The 16,453-nt window shown below is 37.0% G+C and overlaps 1 protein-coding gene and 1 pseudogene across 1 annotated transcript in view; one reads left to right on the top strand and one right to left on the bottom strand.

Moving 5' to 3' along the window:
• Positions 1–13,060: 13,060 nt before the first annotated feature.
• Positions 13,061–13,745, top strand: LOC128048141 (sentrin-specific protease 8-like; annotated as a pseudogene).
• An 885-nt stretch (positions 13,746–14,630) lies between these two features.
• Positions 14,631–16,453, bottom strand: part of TAFA2 (TAFA chemokine like family member 2) — a 48,305-nt gene continuing 46,482 nt past the window's right edge. The window contains exon 4 of the mRNA XM_052640573.1: positions 14,631–14,639. Coding sequence (XP_052496533.1) covers positions 14,631–14,639 — 9 coding nt within the window. The remainder of the gene's footprint in view (positions 14,640–16,453) is intronic.

Raw genomic sequence — 16,453 nt, 5'->3', positions numbered from 1 at the left:
ACAGGACTGAGCGACTGAACTGAAACTGAAACTGATATATCAAGAAGAAAGCACTATTGTTTTGGTTGGCTTTGGGAGAGACTGTCTTTTCAGACAAGGTGAGAGGGTATTTAATGGTCAAAAAGAATATACTTTGAAGTCAGGTTGTGTAGGTTCAATGTTTCATTCTGTTGATAACTCAGCATGTGACCTCAAATAAGACAGCTATAATATTAGTACCTACATCATAGGATTGTAAGAGCTGAGGAAAAATAAGTTAATTAGTCAAGTGCTTATATTATAAGACTTCCCTGGTGCCTCAGATGGTAAAGAGTGTGCCTACAATGCGGGAGACCCAGGTTCAATCCCTGGACTGGAAAGATCTCCTGGAGAAGGAAATGGCAACCCACTCCAGTATTCCTGCCTGGGAAATCCCATAGACGGAGGAGCCTGTCAGGTTACAGTCTATGGGGTCCCAAAGAGTAAGATATGACTGAGCGACTAACACTGAGAATTATATTCCAAGGTACATAATGAGCATTATGTAAGTGGTAACTATTATTATTCAGATATGGATACATTTCTAGGCAGCTGAATGCACTGAATTCTTAGTTTTGCTCTCAATTATTTCTGTGCATACGTTACTAGTCTTTATAGGCAATTCCATTATTGGTCTTACTGATGAATCAGCTGCCATCAGACTCTGAATGCAGGAAAAATATTTAGGAAATTAGTGCTGTATTTTAACCATCTAGGCTTAAAAATAAATGTGGTATAATTATGCCAAACAAAATGCAGATTTGTAAATTTCCTTATTCATTATGGTTCTTCTGATATATTTGAGTTCTATCCCACATATCAGATATTTATTTTTTTAATTTTAGATATTCACTTTACCCACCTATATAAGTTTGTGAAATCAATGCCAAAACTCCATAATATACACATGAATCTTATCATATTAGCTTAATTTACAAAATATTCTTATTTTTTCCTGGGTGGTCACGAAAATCTTGTTATGAGGAACTATATTCCTTTGCATGTAAAATAGTCACATATGCAAAATATTAAAGACAATGCCTTATGAAGATTAGAAGTCAATTTCATTTTTTTAAAAAGTTAAATTTTCGCTAAAATATCTGTGTAATAAGAGAAACACTTGTCTTTAGACTGATGGATATTCTTTAAACAACTGGAAGGCAACGACTATGTAGCTGTATTTCTGAAGGGAGGCAGTAGGTTGAAATGCAGTACAAGTCCAATTTTTACAATACAACTGCTTAATAGCATCATAGATAGGCACCATTTCAAATGAATGTTTTAATAAATAAATTTAGCTTATTCGATACAGGTGAAAATGAAGACTAGAATACCCTCACAATCCTAAATGCTGACTTTTTAAATTAATTTCTTTATTGAAATATAATTGACATACATTATGTTAGTTTCATGTGTATAACATAAGGTAATCTACCATTTAAAATCTTTCTGAATCAGTAACTGGATTCTTAAAGCAATCCCATTTTTTAAAATCACTAAATGCTGATTTGAATGAACTTTTCTTCCTTGGAATATAATTGCTGCTTCACTGCAAATGTATTTTTTTAATGTAGCTGTTACAAGTACATGAATTAAATTCTTGCTTCACTCTTTGTGTACTAAATGTGCAATTAAAACATCATTACTCTGCAGTAGCAGGCTTTCTCATTTAAGCAGGAGAAAAGCTGCCATTCAGTTGGTTGTAACAGTACATGAAAATGCACTTGTGCTTTCTTAAAGCACCTTATGCAATGAGGTATTATGAAATGAAAGATTCCTATTGGTCTGAAGTAATTATTTAAGAGCAAGCTGACCAGACAGCTCTTTAGTATGCATGATGTGGTATGAGGCAATGACTTACATGAATTACTGTCATAAACATGTACGTCCATATAAAAAAGAAAACATGTTTTGCTTTCATGGTGTTGGAGGTGATTCCAATAAGCCCTGAAGCCCACTGCATTTTCATATCATAGTTTAATTTTCCTTCCCAATAATGGCTGGTGCTGTGGATTGGCCTCCACGTTTGGGGCACAAAAACCAATCTACTTAGCACTTCAGCTAGGGTCAACATTACTGTGAACTGACCTTGTTATCTGTTCTAGGAATTCTCAAAAAATTTAACAGCCTTGGGCAATTAGAAATACAGTCATTTCAAACAATAGAGCTGTAGTTAATTGATTCTATGTAGGTGTACCACAGTGTGGGTCCCAGTGTGGAAGCAGAAAATGGCATAGTCTTCCTAGACTTCTGAAAAAAAAAAAAAGAAAGAAAACAGAGCCCCAGACTGACTGAGAAGAGGTGGCCTTGTACTGATAAGAGTTTATAACAGTGATATTGATACTACCGTCTGGTTTTTAGAACTCTGAACAAGTAACTTAAAAAAAACTCTGAATCTCTAGGGTTCATTCACACGTGCCAAACAAGTTGGCTGGACTCAGTGAGTTTCTGATTCCCTTCTGTCTCCAAACTTATGACTTTTCTTAAGGACTAATTCAAAAGAGGATAAAACTTTATCCTGATTATTTAAATTCATGGGTGGTATAGCCACCATGTAGACTTCATTTTTCTGAAAATCCTATATTAGAATGCAGAATTAGTGAGCTTTTTACCGCAAATACAACATCTGTCAGTGGCTTTCAGCTTCCTGTGCTGTGCCAGTGAAGATCTCTACTAGAAATGAATCTTTGGGAACAGATGGACTTGCACCATTTCTTGGAAGTTTGAAAGCTGTGCAGTGTGCCTGCCATGAACTCTTTCTTCTATGTGAATCAGGAAAGCAGATGACTGTTTCCATTGCCATTTATGCACAGTCATCCACTCAGAGGCAGATCAGCTAAGATTAACTGTTAGCCAAACAAAACATTCCCTGGTTTCTCCTTGGGTATTTAATAATTTCCTTTGGGACATTAAGAAAATTTAAAAATTTTCTTCTTCTCCTGGTCCTGCACCATACACATTCTTCCATTTACTCCAAGTGGAAAATGATGAAAAATAGATACTTTTGAAAGACAATAGTATAATGGGATTACACTGTTCAAACTTTAAGGAAACATCAGAAAGTCCTTAAAATGGGAACACAGTTATTTTGGATGCTTTGAGGAAAGCTGATAGATTTTTAATAATATTTTTCTATATACTATTAATAGCAAAGTTTACCTATTTTCAGAGACAGTTGAGACTTTGAATGCAACTGGAAAGGCACTTTACCTGCTGAGTTTATTTTTTAAGACTCACTTCTCATTTATAAAGGAGTTTGAATGGATAGTTTTCATCCAATTTCTGTCATAAACACTTACTTTAGAAATTTATATTTGCTCAAGCATCACAGTCAAGTATTTCAGCCTCACAGCATATAAGGGCTAACAGAAGTTTGGAAGAAGACTTTGGAGAAATCTGAGTTACTGGTGTAGGAATTACTAAGGGCAACACTTTCTCTTAGCTTCTGGTTGGTTGAGTTATAAATATAAGTGGCTGTAGGTAACAACTTTTCCTTGGGATACTTGTCTGCATAAAGAATATGCCTCTGTCATTTTGAAAAGAACTTGGTGAAATTTGTGGAAGTATGAGGCTAGTACCATGCCTGAAGCAGCATATACTCTTTTTCATCCTTATATTCTGCCGTAAAATTAAGTTTAGAGATGACCACTCCACATGTGGTATATCTTTGGGAAAAAATCATTCTCTAAGTTAAAAAAGCTATAATTCATTTTCTGAAGGTAAGGGCAGCATAGGCAATGATGTTTAATATGTCAGAAGTTTCTGCTTTTTTTCTATTTCCCAGATATATTTCTCACTTTTTAAAAAAATAGTCTTAATCCAGTAGTCTCAAATTCCCAAAGTTGATTAAAATATGAATCTTTAAATCTAACTAGTTCTAATTACCTAGATGCTGGTATGACATAACTTATTCAATTAAGATGCAATTTAAACATACAAAGAATTAATGATTAGGTAAGAATACAATCTTCATTTGGCTTATGGAGATTAGGTAAAAATTTGATGGTTCTATGCTTTTCATGCTAATTCACAGACTAATAGGCAGGTTGAACACTGACAGAGGTCCACTTATACACTCAGGGTTTTGTTTCTGTTCTTAAGAGAACAATATATTAGCTACAGGGTCTTTGTAGCTGACAACATTCGGTTGACTAACAATGACATTGGCTATTTGTGGCCAGTTTGAGGGCCTCCAATTAAAAAAATGATGCCTCCCCTTCTTCCCTTTTTATGAAGAATAGTTCAGAACCTTCTTTACTGACCACTGAGGCAGTTTTGGAGTAATTTTGAATCTTCACTCCTTAATGAAGCTTCTGCCCCTTCTTTAGAATGTCACCAACACTAGGATTTGCCACACTAATGCTCCAACATGGAGCCAGGACATTTTTTGGGTGTGGAAAAATAAAAAATTGTCATCAAACACAGCAGAAACCTTCTCTTTCTACTTCTCTGTTCAAATTTGAAAAGTTTTACACGTTTGCCTAAGGAACAAACACATGTCAGGTACTCCACTGTTAAAAACATTATTACAGGAAACAAACCTGGGCAAAGGGGAGTATTTCAACAATCATAAAGGGACAGCAAGACAATAACTTCCTTTACCTCCATAAAAACCCACAATGGGGACAGTTTTGCATCTTTCCTAGAGGATTATAAACTCTTAGAACATTCTTTTTATTTCAGAGAAACACATACCCATAAATAGGACCTAAAATAAACAGCTCTTACGAGAAACTGATAAAAGGATAGTAAGCATTTCTCGTGACTATTTTGGGAAGCATCCTGTGCAAATGTAAGAAAGGAGTTCATTTAAAATCAAGGAAGAAAGTATATAAAAATCAATAGACAACCATTTTAACATAAAAGGGTAAGAGAATTGTAGAAACATTATGTAACAATATTTAATTAGAATTTGCAGACTTAATATTTGCAATCGTAACCATTCCTAAGTTGCCTGAACATCCATATCTACAGTAATTTGTAATTTGCTAAAGCATGAACCTGAATCATACCTACTTTAATGCTGATAAATAAGGCCATGTCATTTACCCAGTGTGTCTGGCCATCCATGGGCCTTCAATTCTCAAGGTAGCTTTGCTGTTCCCTATCATCAACTGTGTAACCCCCACTAACGGTCTGAATGGGATTCATGAGTTTTTTCAGTTGTAATTTATGACATTTTGTAGACAGACTTTCAAAAGTTTTCTTTATAATCTCTCTTTCCCAAAGTACCCCCAAAATATAAAACATATACTGCTTGATTTTCAAATATTTAAATATTCGACAGTATGATACGAATAATAATAAATCAACTGAAGGAGTGGCTAGTAATCAGGATCAGATAACAGAGAGCTTTGGTAAAATGAATCAAAAGTAAAGTAAAACATTTCCTACATAAATTGAGAGTTCTGGATAGTTAAAATTAATAGCATAAAGAAGATTAATCATGTCATAATACAAAAAGATGTTTTCTAATTTTGGAAAAAAAAACACAAAAAGATGGGTCTTTGTGCAACAAGAACAGATCCCTCTTTCCCATCATTACACCTTGGCCTCTCTCTACCTAACCAGAAAATGTGAGATAAAAATGATTGCCTGAGGAAGAACAGAATTTTGGGTTCTAGTCACATTTACTGACTTTATCCAGATATATCAGGGCCAATACAGCTATGAAGTGGGTCAATGTCATGACTCGCCATGGTCACGTGTGACTGAAGGCAAAAGGTGAAGTTGGAGAAAATTTAGAAGACCTTCACATTTTTTAGAAAAAGCAAGGGACAGATGAGAAATACACTGATTCATATTTCCAGGCCTCCATTTTCTTCACATTGTTCAAAAACATGGAAAGCCTTATAGGAATGTTCTTTAATTTCATTTCTCCCCATTGAATATTTTCAACAATGATAGCATTTTCTCCAGATGTTTGTCTCTAATTAGTTTCTAGACTCTAGTCATCTTCTTAATCAGTTCCCCACTCTGTCTCATTGTTACTATCTTAATCAAAGCCTTTATTCTGGTTTGTGGGATTGGAATAACCTCCTAATTTGTCTCCCTGAGTGGTCTTGTGCCTTGGAGCTTCTCCTCCTGTTTGCTATCATGATCCTGAAAAGAAAAAGCTATAAAAATGTCCTATTATAGAAGGAAATCTAAATTCTTGCTGGTAATACAGACAGTTCTTTATGATAAGACCTCAACCCACCCAGCTTCATCTTTCCTCTTCCCACCCTCTTCAGAGAGACACAGACCCAGCTCCAGGCACACCTAATGAGTTCATCCTCCTAGGACTTGACATGCCCTGTTGAATCTCCTTATCTTTTGATACATTTCACCTTTGCCTAAAATATTTTCCTTTCAAACCTCAGAACAAACATTACCACTTCATAATTCATAAGCCTTTGTGATTCATCCAGTCAACATATTGGATGGAAAACATACTTTTTCCATACTTCTATTATAGGACATATCTTATTGCATTATGATTATTTATTAACCTGTTTGTTTCTCTCACTTAACTATGATCTACTGAAAAAATATTAGCATACATTTTGTTTCCTCAGTGCTAAGCTGTATTTCACTCCAGGTACATAAAGGATGCCTAATACTTACTAAATGAAAGGATGAAATGATGAATGGGTAGATAGATGGATAAATGAACAAATTAATGTATGAATATAAGAGAAAAGTGATAAGTAATTTCAGAAGGGAAACTAGAGATACTATTTGGATTCTCTGGGAAGAGCAAGAGGAATGATTAGTGACTCAAAAGGTCAGTACTTCCATTAAAAAAAAAATTAGGATTATTCCCATGATGCTGTGGTTTCAGAATTTTAAATTATAGATATGCATGGGTCTTGACATCAGCTTCACATTTGTACCTCAGATATTTAAATTTATTCTCATTTGGAGAAGGTCTGATTTTTAAAATGAAATTAATTCAGGAAAATAATAATGCAAGAAGATAATAGCAATCTGTGGTGCTTTAATTGGTTTTAGACTAACCACTTGGGATGTGGGAAATGTCCAAATAGATACATCAAGGTTCATTCTGGCATATTCATTACAGTTAATATTTCAGTTAAAAATTATCCTAATTAAAAAAAATAACTCTCTTGAGTAATTTGCATACTTCTGCTTAACACTGTCAGGATATTTTCTCATGAACTACTATGTGGTGACAATTACCCTACATCTAGGTATTTCATGTTCACTTGCATCAGGTATGGTGGTACAAATGAAATATCAAATTTCTTATGATGTAACAAAGTAAACAGATACCATGATGAGTGCTTCACTCCCAAAATACTGTACATGCAATCTCTATCTCTCTCTACCATACATGCTATTGATATACTAATTTAATTTATAGCTTGTATATTTAAGATGCCTGACCCTTCCAACCACCACTTTATTTTTTCAAATAAAGAGACTAGAATTTTTAAAGGCAAACAAGTTAATTTTTGCTTAGCAAAATGCAGCTGACTGCATTTTCTGGTCTACACTCTAACGCCAAAGACAGTGAATCATTCTGCTCCTCAGGAAAACCTGGAATCACCCTTCCTTTGCATTTATTCCTCAGGTCATAATTACGGGCATCAGTAGACAGCTGAGTGCACATCGATTTTCTTTTGCAATCCTCATGATTCTTATGTGAGATTTTTCAACTTTTACAATTTATTATTAGTCTTTGTTACTAATTACTATTATCCCCAGTTTATAGTTGAAGAAACTGAAGCTCAGATAACTTAAAAGTGAAACTTCTCAAAGAAGCATATAAGTGTGAGTGATACTCTGGGGGCTGTGATCCCTATTTGAGGGGCTTTAAAACTAGTGAAACAGGTCCTTCACACCTGGTCCTTCCATTCATTTGTTGGACTAATATTTACTGAGCACATAATAAGTGGTAGGCACTGTCCTATGTATGAGGGGAAAAAAAAAATCACTGCTCCTGTGAAACTGACAATCTGGAGAGCCAGACAAATGATAGACATGGCCAGTAAAATTTTAAAGTATGTTAGGCCATGCCAAGAGAACATTAGGAGGAAGAGAAGGATTTCTGAGGCAGGGATATGCAAGTTCAGTTAGATGGGGAAGGCTTGCTGAGAATGTGAAATTGCAGTTAACACCCACAGAGATAAGAGAGCCAATCAAGCTGACATCTGGAGGAGGAACATTTCAGGCAGAAGGAACAGCATGTGCAAATGTCCGGAGACAAGAAAAGTAAGAGGGGAAGGGTGGTGGCAACGGAGTAAGTGGTGAGCCGAGTGGTAGTAGATGAAGTCACAGACGTTTGCTCATTTGTTCATTCATCTATTTCTTTGTTTATTCCACAAGTGTTATTGCTCCTAGGTGACTAGGATAAAAATGGGCAATGCAGATACTATCCTTGTTCCCACTGGGGGCTCAAAAAGAAACCACATTGAAGTTATCAGAAACACACATGGCTTTGTATGCTCCTCCCTCTAGAAGCCTCATTCCTGGAACTTGGACCTGGAGAGAGCCTAAGTACATATGTGAATGAGACCACAATGACTTCTTTTCATAATGGACTCTTTTCCTACTCAAATATTTATTCCTACAACTTAGAGGGCTACTGTTCTTTCTGTTTAGACAATGAAGGCTTGCAATGTTTTAAGGAAGAGGGTAGTGAGGGACTGTATCCGCACATATAGGGCAAGCAATAGAAGTTTTTCCTGGCAAATGTTTTCCAGTGACTGGTGGCAAAGAATTCCTGCATACATGACTTACATTCACTTCTACTGCAGCTAAATTGAGACATCTCCTAGTATAGAAATCCAATCTAGAAAGAAGAAGGTCACTCATCCCTCCACTGTAGCATTTCGTTTTCCATGTCTACAAGAAAAGCTTGAAAGCCATGTTCCCTCCCCCTAACTATTCAGCTGTTCTTGAGCTATTGAAGTTAAAGAGAAATGTGAGTTCAGTCATGAGAAAAAACACCATCTCTCTGCTTTTAGAAGATTCTCAAAGAAAGAGATGGAAAAGCAGCTAAATTAATATCCGAAGTACAGGGGAAAGAATATCTTAGGTGCTACCCCATCCATGGCAAACTCATTTGAAATGTGTATTAGAGGGAAAGCCAAAAGCTATTTGGTCCATTTAGGCTCTTCTACTCAAATATTTGTTCTTATAACCTAATGGGTAGATTGCCTGCATTTCATCCCAGCTCCATTGCTTATTAGCTCTGAACCTTTGGGCTACCTTTTAATTTCTCAGTCTCCTCATGTGTAAAATGAAGATAACAATCATGACTATCTCATGAGGTGTTTGTGAGGATTAAGTGAACTAATATGTGTTAAGTGCTTATACTACTTCTTGATAATACTGAGAACTTAATATTATTTTTACTAATTCTAGTAAAAAGGGAAGTAGCATGAAGCACTAATGTATGCAGAAAGTACTTATGCGAATTCTTCATGAGGAATTAAACCTTTTATTAGGAAACATCCCTCCTTCACAGTAATTGTTGCCACAAATTCTTCTTTATTACTAGTATTACTATATCACTTTTTGTTAGGTTTTTACATAGTGTATCTTTTCTATTTAAAAAAAAAAAAGTTCAACTTTCCCTTACTTTTATAGTTCAGAGGCACTATATATAACAGGCACTCCTGTTAAATACCATATACTTGCGTTTTGATTTTTTGATCCGGATTGACAGTCGTTGTAGTTACCTTTTATTAATACTTGGGTCACTCAGGCCTGGGGGATTTGATATAATCACTGACAAATATGGGTTGATAACTACCAAGTACTTGCCCTTTGTTTCACTTATCCTCGATTCCCTTTTCCTCTCCTCTTGGCCTCCTTTTGTACTCTAACACTGAGAGTTATCTCCAAGGCTTTAGTAACTCCCCAGACTGGACTAATCTTTCTTGCTCTTCACCACCACTTCTCCACCCTTCCCCACCACCCCCTCGACCTTGGATTCTAGACTAGATGCTCTTCCCTTTCCTGTGGACTTTTCAATGCCTCCAGGTATACCACCTTGTAATTTGCCAAATTCTTCAATCTCCTTTTGGGGGCAGGAAAGAAGAAAAGGGTGCCTTGACCATATTATTAAATATCCATTACTAAAAGTGAAAGTCAAGTTATGTGGGCTCAGTTTTAATGATGCACCTGGTGTTGATTAGTCATCCAACAAGTTAAGATCCACCTGGGTATTCACCTGCATCGTACCTCTGCATTGTAATCATGTTTAAGCCAAGTCTTCTCTTCAAACTTACTTTCCTCCAATGTTCAGATTAGAAATTAAGTTGCTTATACTTGGCTGACTATATTTTCTCATTTGCCTTGGATAATCCTGATTTACACCTGTTGTCCTGACTTTCTGTAGGGTCTACCCTGGAAATAAGGCCTTAGGACCATAAATTCTATTATCACCTACATAGAGTAATTACCCTTATTGTGGAAATTTAAATTTTAGTAAATAATTCCTGAATGTTGAAATCCTTAAGCTATGAGTGAATGACTCTCTGATACAAGAATATCAGCCACTGAAATTCAGGCAAAAAGGGAACATAACTTGAAGCATAAAACATTTCTGAAACCCATTAAATCACATGAAATTGCTAATAAATTTTTAAGGCTGGCATTGAAGAAGGGTTCCTAGATATAGCTCTGTACTAAGTTCTTGAACCTTTCCATCATAAAGATGAGACATAGAGGTTGTAATGTGAAAAACTGACTATAATATTATTAATTAGTATTGTAATCCAAGGTCATGAACTCTGAAAAGCAAATTAACGCTGTTGCATAGACTGTTACTTTTAAGATAAAATATTTGTTATAATAAAAAGGCAAATAGGCTTTGTACAAAATCTAGGTCTATTTCAAAACACTCTCTTAAATAGGGTTCATTTCCTGAACTTGGGGGGTTATGTCTATCAGTTTATAAGTAAAAATTCTATTATGATGGAACTTTTGCAATTTTGCCCAAACTTGAAAAAGGCAATCATTTGTGAATTTAAATTTCTGCCAATTAAAAAAAAAATTTTTATATGTTTGATTCATATGAATGCTCATTAACTGATGAGGAGGAGGAGGAAAATGATGAATTTAGGATTTTTAGAAAATTAGGCAGGCAGTAATTATAAGCAATGGTTAAGAGCATGGGGTGAAGAACATTAACCAGCCAGGGAGCTTATCCTGAAGTAGCTATTTGTCAACTGTGCAGCCCTATTATTTCACTCTCAAAAACCCCTCAGTTTTCTTCCCTATCAGTTCAGTAGCTCAGTCGTGTCTGACTCTTTGTGATCCCATGGACTGCAGCACGACAGGCTTCCCTGGCCATCACCAACTCTGGGAGATTACTCAAACTCATGTCCATTGAGTCAGTGATGCCACCCAACCATCTCATCCTCTGTCATCCCCTTCTCCTCCTGCCTTCAATCTTACCAAGCATCACAGTCTTTTCAAATGAGTCAGTTCTTGGCATCAGGTGGCTCAACCATTGGAGTTTCAACTTCAACATCATTCCTTCCAATGAATATTTAGGACTGATATCCTTTAGGATGGATTAGTTGGATCTCCTTGCAGTCCAAGGGACTCTCAAGAGTCTTCTCCAACACCACAGTTCACAAGCATCAATTCTTCGGCGCTCAGCTTTCTTTACAGTCCAACTCTCACATCCACACATGACTACTGGGAAAACCATAGCCTTGACTAGATGGCAAAGTAATATCTCTGCTTTTGAATATGCTGTCTAGGTTGGTCATAACTTTTCTTCCCAGGAGTAAGCGTCTTTTAATTTCATGGCTGAAATCACCATCTGCAGTGATTTTGGAGCCCCCCAAAATAAAGTCAACCACTGTTTCCCCATCTATTAGCCATGAAGTGATGGAACCGGATACCATGATCTTAGTTTTCTGAATGTTGAGCTTTAAGCCAACTTTTTGACTCTCCTCTTTCATTTTCATCAAGAGGCTGTTTAGTTTTTCACTTTCTGCCATCGGTGTGGCATCATCTGCATATCTGGGGTCACTGATGTTTCTCTCAGCTATCTTGATTACAACTTGTGCTTTATCCAGCCCAGCGTTTCTCATGATGTGCTCTGCATATAAGTTAAATAAGCAGGATACAGCCTGATGTACTGACAATATACAGCCTTGATGTATTCCTTTCCCGATTTTGGAATCAGAGTGTTGTTCCATGTCCAGTTCTAACTGTTGCTTCCTGACTTGCATACAGAATTCTCAAGAGGCAGGTTGGGTGTCTGGTATTCCCATCTCTTTCAGAATTTTGCACAGTTTGTGGTGATCCACACAGTCAAAGGCTTTGGTATAGTCAATAAAGCAGAAGTAGATGTTTTTCTGGAACTCTCTTGCTTTTTCAATGATCCAACGGATACTGGCAATTTGATCTCTGGTTTCCTCTGCCTTTTCTAAAACCAGCTTGAAAATCTGGAAGTTCATGCTTCACATATTGTTGAAGCCTGGCTTGGAGAATTTTGAGCATTACTTTACTAGCTTGTGAGATGAGTGCAATTGTGTGGTAGTTTGAGCATTCTTTGGCACTGTGTTTCTTTGGGATTGGAATGAAAACTGACCTTTTCCAGTTCTGACCACTACTGCATTTTCCAAGTTTGCTGGCATATTGAGTGCAGCACTTTCACAGCATCATCTTTTAGGATTTGAAATAGCTCAACTGGAATTTCATCACCTCCACTAGCTTTTTCTTCCCTATACAAGGAGATAATCCCTATCTCATCCCACTACTGTGAAGGTTAAATGCAATAATGCCTGTAGTGAGAATACAATCAATCCTAACAAACACTTTGATTCAGTACTTGAAAATAAATAATTTCAAAAACATAAGTTTAGGCCCCATTTCATCGCCCTCAGGAAGCTCTGCCTAACCTTTTCTTCACTTTACAGCAGAGGTGGGAACCTCTGCCTTAGAGGACTACAGGGGAATGTTGCAATTTTGGGGTAGAAAACTCTGGGTTTGAGGCTATAGCACTGCTTTTCCAGCCAGTACAAAGCTGTTTGGAGGCTGTTAGGGGTGGTGAGGCCCAAAACAGCTTCTGAAATTTCTGAGCAGCCCTGGTCAATACAAGATGGACCCAGTAGTCTTGAGTTACATGGACAGTCTACTCTGGCAATCAGACTTCTCACTACTGGATCCTCTAAGCTGGCTCAATGTCCATGCTATTGGGTTTGCCTTTAAGTACTTTTCCAGCAGTCAGTTTCATGACTGCTCTGACCATGTCTGCTTCATCATGCCCGAAGTTACTCAGTTCATCAAGTGCACTGGCAGCCCAGCAGAGAGTGCCATGTTCCTTGAACCCTTGGACCTCCCCAGTAACAGAGTTATATTTTTAGCCATCAACGAGTTCCAACCACACAGCTGGGGGAACCCACTGGAGCTTTTTGGTTTATCTACAAGATAAAAATGGCCTTTTTCATTATGACTCTTATGATTACAGTAACTCATTCCATGCAAAGCAGGTAGCAGAGAAACTAGAGGCTTTCTTAGGCAGAAAAGGAAACAAACTGGCCTTTATGGAAGAGATAGCCCCTGCTCAACAAAACAGCTATGACTGTGGGATGTATGTGAAATATAACACTGAGGCCTTGTGTCAGAACGTCTTTAGACAACAGCCAGAATCACTACTGCAGCTACTCAATCCTACATACATCACAAAGAAGAGAGAAGAATGGAAAGATCCCATTGCCAGACTTGCTAAAAATGAGCTGTTGAAATATATTTGACTTTTGAAGTCTCTTCCTTCTGCTGTCCCCATGTGTTGGCTGGCTGCAATCTCAGTGCCTGAGGGAAGATGCCTGGGAGAGGAATGCTTAGAATGCTTACTTTCTCCTGAAAGAATGTAGTCCTCTGCATTATCCTAGTGGAAAATGTCACTTTAGCCCTAACTTCAGGGCAATATGTTCTGTAAATATGTCTTCAAAATATGCACCCAAACTGATTAATTCCCTTTTGGGGTCCTTTATACACATTAGTTTATTCCAAAGAAAAAAGATTGATCTCTAAAACAAATTGAGAATACGTGAAATCTAGAAGCAAGAAGAAAATCATAGAGCAACTAAAACTTACCGCACAGCCCACATATTTCAAGAGATCAACTGGCTAGAAGCAGATCAAGACCTAACCTAATTCAAGATCGAAGTATTATCAGTTACTCCGTTCTGTGATACCTATTCTACTCAACAAGCAAAGGCTTTCCCAGTAGTAGAAGCTGCTACTGCTTCTGCTAAGTTGCTTCAGTCATGTCCGACTCTGTGCGACCCCATAGACGGCAGCCCACCAGGCTCCCCTGTCCCTGGGATTCTCCAGGCAAGAACACTGGAGTGGGTTGCCATTTCCTTCTCCAATGCATGAAAATGAAAAGTGAAAGTGGGGTGTTAGCCCATAGTCACCCATCTGATTCCTAGAGCACTTTAAGAAAGGGGGAATCTTAAATAACTTTGTTGAAATAAATGAATGTGGTGGACCTCTTGTTTTGCATCTGAAACTTACTAAAAGTTAATTTATTTTTGAGATATAAAGGAGAAAAAGTGACCTTTCTCAACTCTCACTTAATTCAAAATGCAGACAATGTAATTTTTGAAATGTGGAACCAAGAGTAAAAAGAAATGCTACTCCTTCTAAAAAAGAAAAATCAAAAACAAAAACATGTTTAGATACTCCAGATTATTCTCATTATTCCAGTTATAAAATATGAACTCTAATTATATAATAAGGCATTATGTGTAAATGCATTTCTGGCTCTTTGATAATATGATTGTTCTTTCAATGCTATGTATCTCCTGTGTCAAGTCCACTTTATTTTCAAAGGTTATATTAGAGTGAGGATAAATTACAAAGAAGGTATATTATGGACATAAGATCTAACTAGTTTATTTCCTGAGATCAAAAATGTATGTGTAACATATTTTGTTTGACATATACTGAGGTTAAAAAAAATCACTTAAGTTTTATTTGTTATACCATAAATAGGAATTATTGGCCTCTGCTAATTGCTGAATATCTATAAATGCTTCCATCAGTTTCTACTTGGTGTTTTTGTGATTTAGTGAGAGCATTAATGTTGTATTAGCAATAGCAGAATGGGCAAGGGGAGCTCCACATTCAATCAAACAGTCCTTTACTGCTGCAGCAACTAATCTCATCTCACATTGCTATAGGCAAACAACTGCAACAAATTTAAATGAAAAAAAAAGAACCCTCCCCCCATACCTAGCATGTAAACCACAACATAACATCCCTCCCTTTCAAGTTAACAATTTAACCATAAATGGATACCTTCTGTGAGTCCTCCTTGAATTGTATCAGTGAATATAAAAGCATCAGTGAAGTTAATGTCAACAACTGCAATAGGCAGGGGGGAAAAAAAAAAGCCACCTTTACTTTGTAACTTCAAGAAATCCTCAAAAGAAGCTGCTGAAAAGCCACCAAAGCAGAAACTGTTTCAGTTCCTGCAGCATAAACCTGGGAAAGATATCTTTACAACTGATTAATACAGAAGTTCCCACTAGGCTTATCTGTCTTATCTATAATAGGTAACTGGAAAGGCCCAGAGCCTGTGACTATTACAGGCACTGGAATCCACTTACTCCATCTCTATGGTTTAGGATGAATTTTTGTAGCTAATCCAAAGGGGAGGGAATGGGTACACACAGACCAACCTCAAGGAACTTGTTTGTTCTTTAAAAGTGAAGTCACTCAATCATGTCCGACTCTTTGTGACCCCGTGGACTATAGCCCGCCAGGCTCCTTTGTCCATGGGATTCTCCAGGTAAGAATACTGGAGTGGGTTGCCATTTCCTTCTCCAGGCGATCTTCCCAACCCAGGGATCGAACCCAGGTCCCCCTACATTGCAAGCAGACACTTTAACCTCTGAGCCACCAGGGAAGCTGTTCTTTAAAACCTTTGTTTAAATGTACATGGAGGTGGTAAAAGAAGTCTTGAGAAATCTCTGTGTCAGTATTTATTTAAAAAGACTGACTCCTGTGGAATAATAGTGTTTATGTTTGAGTTATGAGAAAACTGGTCCACTTTTTGAGCCTATTAGTAACTTGCTTGATTCATATATTTCACTTAACAAGGCCATATAGCCCTTGCACTCGGCCAAGAGCTGTTTTAAATGCTTTACAAATATTAACTCATTTAATCCAAATACGGAGACTATATGGTAAGTGTATTGTTGCCCCAATCCCACAGATGTGCAAATTGAGGAGCACAGATGTAAAGCAATTTGCTCAAGGCCATCAATTACTCAGTTGCAGAACAGAGATGTGAACTCAAGTAATCTAACTTCTAGACAGTTGGTTTCTTAATCATCATACCATCCTTGAAGACATTCTCAATGGAACACAGCAACCATTTCTCATTGAAGCAAATGAGATCCATTGTGAAAAAACAGACAGACAGACAGACAGAAACTCCTGACAATGTATC

The sequence above is a fragment of the Budorcas taxicolor genome, chromosome 5 (genome assembly GCF_023091745.1).
Source record: "Budorcas taxicolor isolate Tak-1 chromosome 5, Takin1.1, whole genome shotgun sequence".
NCBI classification, from domain to species: Eukaryota; Metazoa; Chordata; class Mammalia; order Artiodactyla; family Bovidae; genus Budorcas; species Budorcas taxicolor.
Note: the sequence above shows the minus strand (reverse complement) of the source record. Positions and strands in the feature narration are given on the sequence as shown.